The sequence below is a fragment of the Saccopteryx leptura genome, chromosome 3, assembly GCF_036850995.1.
Source record: "Saccopteryx leptura isolate mSacLep1 chromosome 3, mSacLep1_pri_phased_curated, whole genome shotgun sequence".
NCBI classification, from domain to species: domain Eukaryota; kingdom Metazoa; phylum Chordata; class Mammalia; order Chiroptera; family Emballonuridae; genus Saccopteryx; species Saccopteryx leptura.
Genome location: NC_089505.1, coordinates 212490047 through 212506308, shown reverse-complemented (window position 1 = coordinate 212506308; position 16262 = coordinate 212490047). Strand labels below are relative to the sequence as shown.

The window sequence follows — 16262 nt, the reverse complement described above, 5'->3', positions numbered from 1 at the left end:
CTCTCACTTGGAAAAATAAAAAAGGTACTATAACTGAAGGTTGTTTATTTTATCTGTAAAAGCTCAATATGCCATTCTCTTTACTAATATTTTTTAATCAATGATTTTGAATCAATGATAATTTTTTAGCTGTTTCTTCTAGTATTTGTCTTCAAGTTCTAGTATATTTCTATTGCTTTTTAAAAAAACTTTTTATTGAATCTCTTGATGACATCTGTCAATAAAACTACTTAAGTTTCAGGTGTATAATTCTACAATATATCATTTGCATATTGCACTGTGCATTCACCACATCAAGTCAGGCTTCCTTCCATCACCATCCACCCCCAGCTTACCCTCCCCGACCTTCCCAGACTCACCTTCTCACCTTTCCCTCTTGCAATGCTGTGTCTGTGAGGTGTTTTTTTTTCTTAATCGTTCTTCACCCAGCCCCCCTATTTTCTGACTTCTCAATTTTAAATAGTTATCTATACACTACTATCATGGTAGTTGATGTTTAACATCTCTTGCGCTAGCACCACCCATTTCTCCCCTCTCATCTTCAAAATATAGTCAGTGTTACAACTGGTTAAATCAGCAGTTAGTGATTGCATTTGAAGAGTTCAGAACACACTAGCCCAAAATATGCTGCTTTGACATATTGACTATTTTGAGTTAAAGACACTTGAAAAATAGCAGCTATAATAAGAACGTTCTGGTTTTCCTTTTTTTTTAAAAAAAAAAAAAGGAGATGAAATTCCCATGTGAAAGATGTCCTCCCTATATCAGAAGGAGACATCCTTATCACCAAGGACATGAAGTCAAGGCCAAGATAAATCTGCACAAAATTTATTTACCATATTTCCCCATGTATAAGACGCTCCCATTTATAAGATGCACCTTAACTATAGGTCTCAAAATTTAAAAAAACGTGTATTACATAAAGTTATTGAACTCATTTTATTCATCATAAAATTCATACAACTTCTCATCCACACAAAAAAGCAGGAAATGCAAGTAAAAAAAAAACTACAACCACTGTATAAGACACACCCAGTTTTTAGACTCCAAATTTTTAGGAAAATGGTGCATCTTATACATGAGAAAATACGGTAACTAACTTTATCTTCCTATTTATTACCCCAGCCAAAACCCTTCTGCTTAAACACATTTTCACAATGTATTGTTCTTTGTCCAATTCCACATGTAAGCATTCAACTCTGCTTCTTTGGATTTTCATTTTTCTTGTGAAGACTCCCACATACATGGAAATATATATAAAATTAAAACTTGTATGCATTTCTCCCATTAATCTGTCTCTGTCAGTTTAAATCATAGCCAAAGACCCTAAGTCTTTGGCTAAGAGGAGAAATTATTCCTTCCCTATAGTCAAGCATTATTCTGATTCTATGATTCACAGGTGGGCTATATATATTTTCATATTTTTACATTTTTTTCTACAGTTACTAATGACTCAAAATAAATTTAATAGGAAGCACCATACCAGAAACTTAACATGTCATCATTACACACTGAAATTAGTTGTGATTGGGGCAAATCAATTTTACTCAAATCGGTTTTCTCATGTCTAAAACGGGTAATATTTGTGTCTCCCTCACACGATGCTTGGAAGAAATATAGTAAGATTAAGATAAAAGAGCTTGACCAGGCAGTGGCACAGTGGATAGAGCACTGGATTGGGACACAGAGGACCCAGGTTCAAAACCTCAAGGTTGCCACCTAGAGCACAGGGTCAATGGCTTGAGTGTGGGATCATAGATATGATCCCATGGTTACTAGCTTGAGCCCAAGGTTGCTGGCTTGAGCAAGGAGTCACTCACTCTTTTGTAGCCCCCCCGGTTCAGGCACATGAGAAAGCAATCAATGAACAACTAAGGAGCTGCCATGAAGAATTGATGCTTCTCATCTCTCTCCCTTCCTGTCTGTCTGTCCCTATCTGTCCCTCTCTCTGTATCTCTCTCTGTCTCACATACAAAAAAAAAAAAAGAGTAAAAGAATATGATAAAGAAGATGTATTACAGAATTGTACACCTGAAACCTGTATAATTTATTAACCAATGTCACCCCAAAAATTCAATTTAAAAAATTTGAGAGAGAAAGAGATGAGAAGCATCAACTCATAGCTGTGTCACTTTAGTTGTCCATTGATTGCTTCTCATAGATGCCTTGACAGGGGGAGGAAGGCAGCTCAAGGCAAGCCCGTCATCCTCTGCTCAAGCCAGTGAGTGACCTTGGGGACACGTTGACGAGCCTGCACTCAAGCCTGCGACCTCAGGGTTTCTGACATGGGACCTCAGTGTCCCAGGTCAAAGTTCTATCCACTGTGCCACCACCAGCCAGGTTCAGTAAAACGTTTTTAAGAAAGAATATGAGAGTAAATGTGAAAGCCATTTATAATCTTTAAGTGTGAAAGAAAAATAAAGCAAAATAATTATTACACCAGGGAATTTCCACTATTTTTGACCCTAAAAACAGGGTTCTAGTCTTCATTACTCTCCTAATTGACTCAGGGCAAATCTTTTCATCTATGGGGTGCCTTTACTAATTGGTAATGTGGACATATCAGTTTATGAATAATTATGATATGTTTATATTACTAACACAATTTATTTGAATATATAACAATCTGTAAACTAAGAAATTTGTACTGCTAGAGAATATCCAATTATCTACCAGCTCTAATTTTATTTTATTTTTCTAAATGAGACATTAATTACATTCAAAGCTAGCTGCTATCCCCAGAGATATAGCACAGTAGAAATATCCAAGTAGTGGATAAAGCGTCGACCTGGAAATGCTGAGGTCGCCAGTTCGAAACCCTGGGCTTGCCTGGTCAAGGCACATAGGGGAGTTGATGCTTCCAGCTCCTCCACCCCTTCTCTCTCTCTCTGTCTCTCCTCTCTCTCTCTCTCTGTCTCTCCATCTCCTCTCTAAAATGAATAAAAGAAAAAAAAATCCAAGTAGGACGCTAGAGTAACTGGTTTCCTGAAAACACAGGAGACTGTAAGGTGGTAATAATACACTATATGGTAGAGCTATTAACAAAATCAGAGTTAGAAAACAATCCAAAATTAATATGATTAATTAAATGTTGGTTGAGGATACTTTAGTCACTATATGAAATCTATGCATAACGGCAAAACTTTGCACATGCAATTACTTACCTTCTCCGGCTTTTCTAGTTGAGTGTGGCGCGGGTTCCTGGGGTTCCCAGCGTGCTTTGCGCTGCTCTTGGCGGGAAAGCTGACCTCAACTCAGGGTCAAAGGGGTACTGTCGCGCTTCCCCGGGAAACCGTTGAAAGAAGGCGCATGCGCATTGGACAAAGCGCGTGCTTACTGGCGCAGCTCTCCTGGTCGCTCGCGCCTGGCCCTCAGGTGTTCTGTAATTATGTTTTTGCCTTTTTGTCTTTCTTAATTTCATTATTATAACTATTTGCTTTTAAATCTACTTGTCTGTCACCTTCCACCTACTTTTAAGTTTCTTAGAGTCTTAATGACGAGACATTTGGGGGGAAATGTATGCCTACTTATTTTCAAGAGAGGTTTTGAAAGTACGTTAACTCTGGTGTCTTTTCTAGGCTTCTAAAAGATAAATTTAAATATTTATAGTAAATAGGTTCTTCTGTGTACTCTTGTAGTTGGGTTGTCTGATTAAGAAAAAGGAAGTCTGAGCCCCGGCAGGCTAGCTCCGACGGTCGGAGCGGCCGGACGCACAGAGATGACGGGTTCGATTCCAGTTACCCAGTTACGGCGCAGGCTGGACAAACGATGCTTCTGTCATTCTCGCTGTTGTCCTTCCTGTCTCTCTAAAATCAATAAGTCAATTAAAAGAAAGAAAAATAGGCCCTGGCGGGTTGGCTCAGCGGTAGAGCGTCGGCCTGGCGTGCGGGGGACCTGGGTTCGATTCCCGGCCAGGGCACATAGGAGAAGCGCCCATTTGCTTCTCCACACCCCCCCCTCCTTCCTCTCTGTCTCTCTCTTCCCCTCCCGCAGCCAAGGCTCCATTGGAGCAAAGATGGCCCGGGCGCTGGGGATGGCTCCTTGGCCTCTGCCCCAGGCGCTCGAGTGGCTCTGGTCGCAGCAGCTCTCAGAGCTACGCCCCGGAGGGGCAGAGCGTCGCCCCTGGTGGGCGTGCCGGGTGGATCCCGGTCGGGCGCATGCGGGAGTCTGTCTGACTGTCTCCCCGTTTCCAGCTTCAGAAAAATACAACAAAAAAAAAAAAGAAAGAAAGAAAGAAAAATAAAATGGGGACCAAAAAATTGGGAACATCAAAATAACAAAGTCATAATTGAGCAATCAGAATCAGTAAAAAAAGAAAGTCTAGAATAGATATACTTTTTATGGTCGTTCCACAGAGTAGGGCATTAATATGTTCTGTCCAGAGCCATGCCAAAGTTCAGTGAAGTTACCTAATGCAGTTATTTTGAATCTACACATTTAAAACAAAAATTAGATTATTTTAAAGGGTTAGATGGGCAGTTTTTTTAATACCTACATGTACAATGTTATCAATGCTTGAATACTGTGAAGTGAAGAAAAATAGAATATCATGGGTTTTTTTAGAAAAAGTGTTTTCAAGAGCTTTCTTCATACTTGTTTATCTGAGGCTTGCTAGTAAGGACCTAAAATTAGGACCTTGTTCAAAAGAATTATATGGCAAAATGAATGTTTTTGAAGATTCCACTTTAAAGGAATCCTCTCATTTAATCATGTATGATTGTTTCTGCCTTTACATGTAGTAAACTAGAATATCAGGGATAAAAATAAGGTCTGTTGTTAAAGCTCGTATTTGTATCACAAGGTTGAATTAAAGAAAATACTTCATCAGAAGATGGCCACCACTCAATTGCAGAAAAGTTCAGTGGTATGATTTCTTATATTTGAATATATTTTAATTTAGCTAATTTTATTGTTTCTTGAAGTCTCAATGATTTTTTTTATTTGAAACTGTGTGACTCTTAACTTTTGCTAAACTATTTTGAATTAATGGAGAATTCTATGGGATGTTTGATGTATTGCCTTTAATGGCTGGTTCAGGTTCAATTTACATTAGTTATTAGTAAATGATATTCTGTTGCTTTGATGAAATTATCATTCATAGCAGTCCACTCCTAGAAAGTGAATGTTAGACTCTACTCCAAAGACAAAGATAAAATTGTCACATTTGCACAGATCTTGCATTACACTGTGTTGTCTATCTAGTTATTATGCATTTAGAGACAGTTAACCTGCAAAGGGATTTTTAACATGATTGTTAAGCACTTTCTACATATTACCTTGAGGCTGCTACCCTGGAAACACCCTCACATTTTAGGAGCCACACTGACTTCCTGGGGATTACCGACCTCTATGGTTAGGAATTCTTTGGGAGAGTACTGTGATTTTGCAAAATTAGGTCTACTACAAGTTCAGGAAGACTTTGTTTTTAATAAATCTAAATAAAATGTTTTAATTTCCCTTCAATTTAGAGTGCATTGATATTTCCTAGTAAGATATCAACTGAGCATCAGTCTTTGCTGTTAGTGAAGAGGCTCCTAGCAGTTTCAGTATCCTGCATAACGTATTTGAGAGGAATATTTCCAGAATGTGCTTATGGATCAAGATATCTAGATGGTAATATAATGTTAATTTTAAAACTTTCTTTAAACATAGTTATTTTTATATTGGCTTGCTCTAATACTGTAATTTTTGACTTGGAGATTTTGTGGGGGGGGTTAAATTACGACTATTGAATTTTTTTTCTTTTTTTCTCTTTTTTTTTTACAGAGACAGAGAGAGTCAGAGAGAGGGATAGATAGGGACAGACAGACAGGAACGGAGAGAGATGAAAAGCATCAATCATCAGTTTTTTGTTGTGGCACTTTAGTTGTTCATTGCTTTCTCATATGTGCCTTGACCATGGGGCTACAGCAGACTGAGCAACCCCTTGCTCGAGCAAGCGACCTTGGGTCCAAGCTGGTGAGCTTTGCTCAAACCAGATGAGCCCGCGCTCAAGCTGGCAACCTCGGGGTCTCGAACCTGGGTCCTCCAATCCCAGTCCGACGCTCTATCCACTGCGCCACCGCTTGGTCAGACACAACTGTATTGAATATAATTTAAACATCTGACAATTCACTTATTTAAATTTTATAATTTAGTGATTTTTAGTTTATTCAGAGAGTTATGCAATTATCACTACTGTCAATTTTAGAACATTTTCATCCCTCTAAAAGAAACTCCATATCCATTAATCACTCTCACTTTCCTCAACCTCCCCAGTCCTAAGCAACCACCAATCTGTTTTCTGTCTCTAGGGATTTTTCTATTCTGGACTTTTCATATAAATGTAATCATACAATATGTGGCCCTTTGTGAATAGCTTATTTCTCTTAACATAATGTTTTCAGGATTCATCCATATTGTAGCATGGATTAGTACTTTATTCTTTTCTTATTGCTGAATATTCTATGGACATATCACAGTTACCCTGCTCACAAAAATTAGAGGATCGAGGAACATGCACCTACTCAAGTACTTTCAGCCTTTTGTATAATGCATTTTCACCAGTGAAGTAAAAGTTGGTTTTGCATCTCATTTGCATAATAACGTTCTTTGACTTGTCATTTGCTTTTCTGATGTCCTTGTTTAATTAAAAAAATCAATTTTTTGCCCTGGCCGGTTGGCTCAGTAGTAGAGCGTCGGCCTAGCGTGCGGAGGACCCGGGTTCGATTCCCGGCCAGGGCACACAGGAGAAGCTCCCATTTGCTTCTCCACCCCTCAGCCGCGCTTTCCTCTCTGTCTCTCTCTTCCCCTCCCGCAGCCAAGGCTCCATTGGAGCAAAGATGGCCGGGGCGCTGGGGATGGCTCTGTGGCCTCTGCCTCAGGCGCTAGAGTGGCTCTGGTCGCAATATGGCCACGCCCAGGATGGGCAGAGCATCGCCCCCTGGTGGGCAGAGCGTCGCCCCATGGTGGGCGTGCCGGGTGGATCCCGGTCGGGCGCATGCGGGAGTCTGTCTGACTATCTCTCCCTGTTTCCAGCTTCAGAAAAATGAAAAAAAAAAAGAAAATACAAAAAAAAAAAAAAAATCAATTTTTTTTATCACTTCATATTCATTTTGAAGTATCCCCTAATTTTGTGAGCAGTATATTCATCCATTCATCAGTTGATGAACATTTGGGTTGCTTCCACTTTGGGACTATTATAAATAATGCCACATTTGTGCACAAATTTTTGTGTGGACATCTAAATGGTTTTTAAAAAGCATATGCAATATCTTTGAAAGCACTTAATCATAATTTTTTTCTGTTTCTCAAGTATAATTTCACCTGGTATTACTCTTACAATGATGAAGTAAATAGATAGAAATACTGTATTTAAGCCCTGGCCGGTTAGCTTAGTCGGTTTAGAGCGCCAACCCAAAACCAGGTTGTGGGTTCGATCCCCTGTCAGGGCACACATGGGAAGCAACCAAAAAATGCATGACTAAATGAAACAACAAATGCTTCCCTTCCTCCCCCCCTCCCTTCCTCTCCCTCTAAAAATCAATAAAAATTTAGCTCTGGCCGGATAACTTGGTTAGTTGGAGTGTCTCCTGGAGCGCGGAGGTTACCAGTTCCATTCCCCGGTCAGGCCACGTACAGGAGCAGCCCAATGTTCCTGTCTCTCTCCCTGCCTCACTCAAAAAAACCAAACAAACTTTTTAGCTTTGTATAGTGGGAGTATATGTTCTTGTGTAAAAATAATACAGTCAGTTTATACTATATTAATAACTTACTGCCCAGCACATAATATGTATATAATATTGTGCCTAATATTGTGTATGATATCTTGTCATTTACTTTACAGGCCTATGAGTTAGATATTATCCCTGTTTTTCTGATAAAGAACCTAAGACTGAGCAATCTTCTCAGTCCTTTCCACTGTGTTGCATGTTGCTTCTTTGCAGGGCTCTAACCAACTTCTTGGCTTTTACAAGTATTTTACTGGGATAAGGATCCATAGCAAATTTTCTAAGACTCTTGGTCAACAATGACATAAAAACATGTCCAAGTATTCCATTGCGCTTTTTTATTTTTAATTTTTTTTTTATTTTTTATTTTTCCGAAGCTGGAAAAGGGGAGAGACAGTCAGACAGACTCCTGCATGCGCGCGACCGGGATCCACCCGGCACGCCCACCAGGGGCGACGCTCTGCCCCTCCGGGGCGTAGCTCTGAGAGCTGCTGCGACCAGAGCCACTCTAGCGCCTGGGGCAGAGGCCAAGGAGCCATCCCCAGCGGCCGGGCCATCTCTGCTCCAATGGAGCCTCGCTGTGGGAGGGGAAGAGAGAGACAGAGAGGAAGGAGAGGGGGAGGGGTGGAGAAGCAGATGGGCGCTTCTCCTGTGTGCCCCGGCTGGGAATCGAACCCGGGACCCCTGCACGCCAGGCTGATGCTCTACCACTGAGCCAACCGGCCAGGGCCTCCATTGCTTTTAAAAATGGAAATTTTAGCCCTGGCCGTTTGGCTCAGTAGTAGAGCATCAGCCTGGTATGTGGATGTCCCGGGTTTGTTTCCCGGTCAGGGCACACAGAACAAGTGACCATCTGCTTCTCCACCTCTTCCTCGCCTCCATCTGCCCACAGCTATGGCTCAATTGGTGAGAGTGCATCGACCTGGGAACTGAGTATGGCTCAGTGGAGCCTCCATTTTAGGTGCTAAAAATAACTTGTTTGCAAACATGATCCCAGATGGGCAGAGCATTGGGCCCAGACAGGAGTTGCTGGGTGGATCCCCTTTGGGGCGCATGTGGGACTCTTTATCTCCCCTCCTCTCACTTAGAAAAAGAAAGATTATTTTCTACCTATCAACATGCACCCTAATCATTATAATGCCATTTTATAATAAGTATAAAAATATTATTTGTTTTCATATAATATTTCTTTAGTTATATCAATACTGATTGATCATCTAGAAGTTCATTGACATTAATAGTGTACACAGATGAAGACATGATCTTCATTTCAAATTTCTCATTGTTTACTAATCTTAGTGGCTCTATATTTATAATTTTTTGTTTAGATCTTTGTGTCAAAATTCTAAGAGAAGATAAAAATTGTCCAGGATCTACACAGTTAGTGAAGTGGTAAGTAAAATGCCTAACTATAGAATAATATTTTTTATTAAGTCATATTTTTTGTACCTTGGATGCCTTTCAGTGTTTAACCCAGTTTTAGTGATTCCTCCTTTATGGATACCATTTTTGCAAGTCTTTGGATTTTTGCATTAATATTTTCCTTTATTTTATGCTCCATGTGAGTTGGCTTTATTTTCCTATTGTTGTTCCTTGCAAAAACTAGCTGTCAGATATTTTATGTCTTCCCTTCCATCCATATCAACATTTTATATTTCTGCCACATTGTTTGTTTTATTTTATTATTTTACACTAGTTAATAAGAAGGGACCTTTAACAAGAAAATTTTTTATTAGTTAGTCATGAGATAATATGGAGTTTCTGGAAATGCACCCAATCTAAAAATCAATCCTTGATTATTTTTTAGGATGCTAGGATGCTATGATGCTTTACAGAAAAAATATGTAAGTCAGTATCTCTTTATCCTTTTTTCTCCACAGTTTATTTTACAAATGTAATAGCAATTACCATGTAGTAAAACATTAATTTAAACTGACTTGGGCATAGACCAGTTCAAATTACTGACAATCTAAACATTTGAATATTTTGAAGACTAATATTCAATTTATTTAAAGCTAATAGAATTAATACTTAATAGATTTAGCCAAGACAATTTTGGTTAATTGTTAACACTCATTAGTATTAGTAACACATTAATTTACAAAAACAATGAATTAAAGTCTTTAAATAGTCTTCATTATTTCACATGCTTTCTATAATCTTATTTATACTATTAATTTAAGTTCAATAAACTGTTTCTTCATGAGCTTTCAAAAATAAATTTCCATGTAGCCTAAGTTATATAATCACAAATTCTGAATTAGTGAAATTTTAATTAAGGTTTTACTACAGACCATAAGCCATTTTGTATATTTATCCTATGTTTATATCAATATTTATATAAAGAAGTCAAATGAAGTTTGAAAAAGATAAAACTTTATGTATGGTCACTAACCTCCCTCTCCCTCAATGCATTAAATATTTTATGTTGATTAAATATTGATTTCCTGCTATGTGCTAGGCACATATTCTAGGTAGGGGCTGGGTAAACTAACAGTGGTCAAAAAGATAAAGAGGGCCTGACTTGTGATGGTGCAGTGGAGAAAGCATCGACCTGGAATGCTAAGGTCACCAGTTTGAACCCCTGGGCTTACCTGGTCAAGGCACATACAAGAAGCAAGTTGATGCTTCCTGCCCCCCTCCATCCTTTCTCTCTCTTTCTCTGTCTTCTATATAAAGTCAATCAATAAAAAAATCTTTAAAGATTTTTTTTAAAAAAAGATAAAGAGTGTCTCTTCCATAGGGAGGAGACAGTCAATAAAACAAGCCAGTCAGATAATTTACAATAGTGTTAAATGCCATTAAATTATTTAGAAAAAGTATGTGGTAATGGAAAGGTGGTTAACTTTAGATGGGGAGCTACTATGAGGAGGTAACATTTAAGCTGAGACTTGAATGTAAATAAACCAGGCATTGATTTTGAGTAGAGAATATTTCTAGCAGAGCAGCAAATGCAGTTGGAGGGGAATTTTGGAGAGTTCAAGAGGCAAAAGCCGGTATGACTAGAGTGCAATGAACAGTAGGGGAGAGGGGTATGAGATAGGTCTGGGGAGATAGGCAGGGCCAGAGCAATCATGGCTGTGCAGGTAAGGAGTTTGGATTTTACTTTAGAAGCAAATACAAGTCATTTGAAGGTTTTGAGTAGAAATGTAACGTTATTAGATTTATATTTTGAATTAAAAGAAAGATTACTCTGGCTGCTGTTTAGAGAATATACTATAGAGGAAGAACTAGATTGGATTAAGGAGAATAGCATTTTATTACTGCAGTCCTGTTAAAAACAAAACAAAACTGGCCTTGGCCAGTTTGCTCAGTAGAAAGAGTATTGGCCCAGCATTTGGATGTCCAGGGTTCAGTCCTGGTCAGGGCACAGATAGTGTTTCTCTCCTCCTTCTAACCCCCTTCTGTCTCTTTTTCTATCTTGCAGCCAGTGCTCAACTGATTTGAATGTTGGCCTCAGGCGCTGAGGATAGCTCAGTTGATTCGAGCATTGGCCCCAGATGGGGTTTCCCAGGTGGATCCAGTTGGGCACATGCAGGAATCTGTCTCTCTATCTCCCCTCCTCTCACTTAAAAAAACAACAACAAAAACTGGTGTCTTAGACCAGGATGGCAGAGGAAGAGAAAAAGAACGGATTGGACATATTGGTGGATTGGTACTAGACAGTGGTGGGATTCAAATAATTTAACAACAGGTTCTCTGCCCTAATGACCGTTTTAAGTAGTATAAAGAAAGATATACCAAAAGGTAGTTTATTATTTCATGAATTTAATACTTAAATAAGAAGAGTAAAAGAGGTACACAAAACTAGATAAGAAAGAGTTTGAAAATATTAATTAAAAAAACATTAAAAAAATACCTGACAAAAAATAATAAAACTGTTATTTAAGATATTTCCATATTGCTTCTTGATTGGCATCCTCACTTGCAATTTTTTCACTTATGGAGGAATGAACATTACTATGGGCACTTAGAATAAATACACTATTAGTGCAGGTGAACATTGTAAAAGAGTAAGGAATGTAAATTTGTGATTTCCACATTGGGCAGCTGCCCAAGCACTCACCTTAGAGAGAATTCTGATTACAAGTGCCATTTTAACAACTGGTTTGCCAAACTCAAAAAATTAGGTATCAGTTCTGCTGAACCGGTACAGACTGACTGAATCCCACCACTGGTTCTGGAATATAAGCAAAAGATCCAAATCAAGATGACTTGTAGACTTTGACAGGTTAGTTGAGTGAATGATTTCCTGCGATTCTCCTCCTGTGGTCTCCAAAGGCTCTTTCCTTTATTAAATGAGCAGAGCTCTTAACTCTACTTTTTCTCCTTTCAAAATCAGTTTTTATGTTGGTAGAGTTTAATGTGTTCTTTCACAATATATATCTTCCGTATAGTTGGCAGTACTGCCCCTGTTTGCTTAAACAAATAATGAATTTCAACCTTCAGTAAGTCAATTAGAAATAGATATTTTGGGGTATAGAAAAAGATATCTAAGGTATATATTGCTTTATATGCATCATATGAAGTCTGTTTTCTGCATGATTATTTCTTTTTCTTTTTTTTTTTTTTTCTTAATCATCAGTTTTTTGTTGCGACACCTTAGTTGTTCATTATTCGCTTTCTCATATGTGCCTTGACCAGGGGCTACAGCAGACCAAGTAATCCCTTGCTTGAGCCAGCGACTTTGGGTCCAAAGCTGGTGAGCTTTGCTCAAACCAGATGAGTCCGCGCTCAAGCTGGCGACTTCGGGGCTTTGAACCTGGGTCCCCTGCATCCCAGTCCGACGCTCTATCCACTTTGCCACCGCCTGATCAGGCTGCGTGATTATTTCTTATTAGGAGTAAATGTTGAAATAAGACAGAATTCTTATGTACCATCAAGAAAAAATATTTTAACAATAAAAGTAATATTTTTGTTCTTTGTTTTATTTCAGCTAAGGATGGTTGTTCTAGCTGTAAGTATATTTAAATTATATGTTCTTTTTAAAAGACTCTCAAATTCAGCCTTGCTTAATTAAATAATACTAAAACCGTCAATTAATTATGTTTGTTTATTCAAATAACTGAAAAAAATAACTAATGACTGGAAAAAGGTACCAGCAGCTAATATTTTGGGGATTGTTTTATATTTTATTTTGATGAGTTCATATAATAGTTTAGTCTAAACAACTAATTTAGTTCTCCTTGAATACTTAACCCTTGTATAATTTAATTGTAAATTATTTTTAAATAGGTATACACCAACCCAGAAGACCCTCAGGTAAGTATGCTTAAGTTAGTAAAGTAACAATGCCTCTAGTATCTAAGAATAACTTAACCTTTCTTTCTTTCTCTCTCTCTCCCTCTCCGTTTCCTTTCTCCCTCTCTAAAATCAATTAAAAACTTTAAAATAATTTATAATATATCTCCTGCTTTAAATTGTGCTTTAATTCGTGCATTTTCACATTTTTTCACTTTTGAACCTCAAAGACATTTTTGAGGTAAGACAGGGTTTGTATTATTCTCTTTAAATAAATTAATACACTTACTGCAAGACAGATTATGTGATTGATAGTAGGCCAGAAAGCCACTGACTTCTGGTTCTTTACAATATTATTTTTATAAGGTTATAAAAGGGGTTGAATTTGAGAAAAATAAAGAGCCCTAACCTGTGGTGCGCAGTGGATAAAGCATTGAGCTGGAATGCTGAGGTTGCATGGTTTGAAAACATGGGCTTGCCTGGTCAAGGCACATAGGAGAAGCAATTACTACGAGTTGGTGCTTCCCGTTGTCTTCCCTACCCTGCCCCCCCCCCCTTTCTTAAAAAGAAAAAGAATTCCTCCTTAAACTTTAAATATACATCCCAGTCCAGTCATATCCATCAGTTCATCTGACAATTCAAACAGAGATTATAAGAAAAGAAAAACCAGAAGACAGGAAACTAAGGGGGAGAAATCTATTGAGTGCTTAGTATTATTAGGTTCTGTTCTTTGGGGCTTTCTACCTGTTATCTCATTGATTCATCACAATCTTTGTGAGGAAACTATCATCTTGCCTGTGTTCACAATGGCAGAACCAGAATTTGAACCTAAGAAGTTCAGTTTATGATCTGGGTACATTACATTCTAGCTGTTATAATACAGTGTTTCCTTCAGTCATAAAGACACAGATTTTTAAAAAGAAAGAACTGATCCCTATCCCTATGGAGCACTGAAATGTAAAGAACAGAGTAAAAGTATTAGAGCTTCAAGAGTACTGGGAATGTGTCTTTTCTATGATGCTCATGCCTTAATATATATCTATGGTAGCAAATTAATGCTTAATATATGTTCATGGTAACAAAGAAAATCAGATGGGCAATGGCTATGAATTAGTTGATTGTTCAGAAACTAACTGTTCAGAAAAATGTTCATTTATTTTAAGGTATTTTATGGTAGCATGTTTTTTATTTCAATAAAAGAGAAACTGCTGATGAACTAATATTGAATGCTTGGTGTGCCAGACACTTTATTAAGGGCTCTGTGTAAATTATTTCATATGATAAATATTCAAAACCACCAATGAGATAGGTACTATTTTCAACACCCCCCTCTTCATTAGCTGGGGAAACTGAGACTTGCTTGTGGTTACAGTATGGCAAAGATTTAAGCCCTGTATTTTGTCATTCTGCTAAAGCAGGGGTAGTCAACCTTTTTATACCTACCGCCCACTTTTGTATCTCTGTTAGTAGTAAAATTTTCTAACCACCCACTGGTTCCACAGTAATAGTGATTTATAAAGTAGGGAAGTAACTTTACTTTATAAAATTTATAAAGCAGAGTTATAGCAAGTTAAAGCATATAATAATAATTACTTACCAAGTACTTTATGTCAGATTTTCGCTAAGTTTGGCAGAATAAATCTTTATGAAACAACTTACTATAGTTAAATATATCTTTTTATTTATACTTTGGTTGCTCCATTGCTTCCCACCATGAAAGCTGGAACGCCCACTAGTGGGCGATAGGGACCAGGTTGACTATCACTGTGCTAAAAGTAAGCAATACAGTGCCTCACTACCTGCCTGAGGAGTTCCTTCTGATATATCTTACACTGCAATAAGTAAAAGAATAAATTTCTTTTCAAGATTAAAATCCTACCTAAATCCCAAACCATGGGAATCAACTGTTGGAACTTTAATATTTCAGTGGACCTGTAGGGATTAATATGGCAGAAAAATTACTAAGTAAATGTTAAGAGTTATACAAAAACAGTGGGTAGCCAGTACTGTATATTAGATGCATAACTGTAGTGATTTCTGTTTCAGACAATTTCAGAATGTTACCAGTTTAAATTCAAGTACACCAAGAATGGACCGACCATGGACTTCATAAGGTATTATTCTATAGTTTTCATTTTGTATGATAGATTACCATTTATTTAATTTTAATACTAAACTTCAGGATTAATTTTGAGACTCTTCAAACATCCCCAATTAACTATCAAGGTTTGGCGGTACCAAATGTTCTTAGAGTAGCTACAAGCCCAGATTCTGTGGCTAATTATATGCTATTTTAATTGTGAAACAGAGCCAAGGAATAGCACAGCTATTATATGCTTGAGTGAGTGTAGATATAATTAAAATCAACAATTTGTTTCCTTTAAACATCTTATATAAAATGCATATTAATTTAATTTATGTAAAATTAAGTCACTAGTTTATAATAATGATATTAACAGTGATACATTTTTTATAACAATGGCATTAAAACACATTTTATGGTACGTTTCAACTTAATAACTTAATGCTATAGTAGAAATAAGAATCACAAATAGTAAAATGTATATCTATATTACTAGATGTTACAGGTATCATAAAATAATGTGTAATTCTCTTCTAGTAAAAACCAAAGCACTGAATCTAGTATGTCATCTGCTGACACCAAGAAAGCAAGTATTCTCCTTATTCGCAAGATTTATGTTCTGATGCAAAACTTGGAACCTTTACCTAATGACGTTTGTTTGACTATGAAACTTTTTTACTATGATGAAGGTACTATTTACAATACATGCTTTTTTAGTTGGTACTTGTTTTATTATTAAACTATTGGTTTTCATTCCAAACATTTTTAAGGACCTAAATTGCTATATATATTTTTTGAAATTAGAAATTTTACATTAATACACTGTATCAATGTTTGAAAAAGAAAGATTTGAAAAAATGGGCTTCAAAATATATACAAACTTCTCCAGTGATAATAACATCTATGAGGAGGTTAGAGGGGGGATAGAAGGTGATAAAAGGAGACTTGCCTGACCTGTGGTGGCACAGTGGGATAAAGCGTCAACCTGGAACACTGAGGTTGCCGGTTCAAAACCTTGGACTTGCCTGGTCAAGGCACATATGGGAGTTGATGCTTCCTGCTCCTCCCCCTTCTCTCTCTCTCTCTCTCTCTCTCTCTCTCTTTCTCTCTCTCTCCCCCCCCCTCTAAAAATCAATAAATAAAATATTTTTAAAAAAAAGGAGACTTGACTTGGGTGGTGAACACAATGCAGTATACAAATGACGTAGTGTAGAATTGTACAACTGAAA

At 37.5% G+C, this 16262-nt stretch overlaps 1 protein-coding gene across 1 annotated transcript in view; it reads left to right on the top strand.

Annotated features, from left to right (window-relative positions):
* The window catches only part of HORMAD1 (HORMA domain containing 1), a 29836-nt gene continuing 13574 nt past the window's right edge, over positions 1-16262 (top strand). The window contains exons 1-9 of the mRNA XM_066377387.1: positions 1-24; positions 4802-4864; positions 5469-5613; positions 9038-9101; positions 9517-9553; positions 12646-12666; positions 12945-12971; positions 14997-15064; positions 15571-15722. Of these exons, the coding sequence (XP_066233484.1) occupies positions 4832-4864; positions 5469-5613; positions 9038-9101; positions 9517-9553; positions 12646-12666; positions 12945-12971; positions 14997-15064; positions 15571-15722 (547 nt within the window). The 5' untranslated portion in view covers positions 1-24; positions 4802-4831. The remainder of the gene's footprint in view (positions 25-4801; positions 4865-5468; positions 5614-9037; positions 9102-9516; positions 9554-12645; positions 12667-12944; positions 12972-14996; positions 15065-15570; positions 15723-16262) is intronic.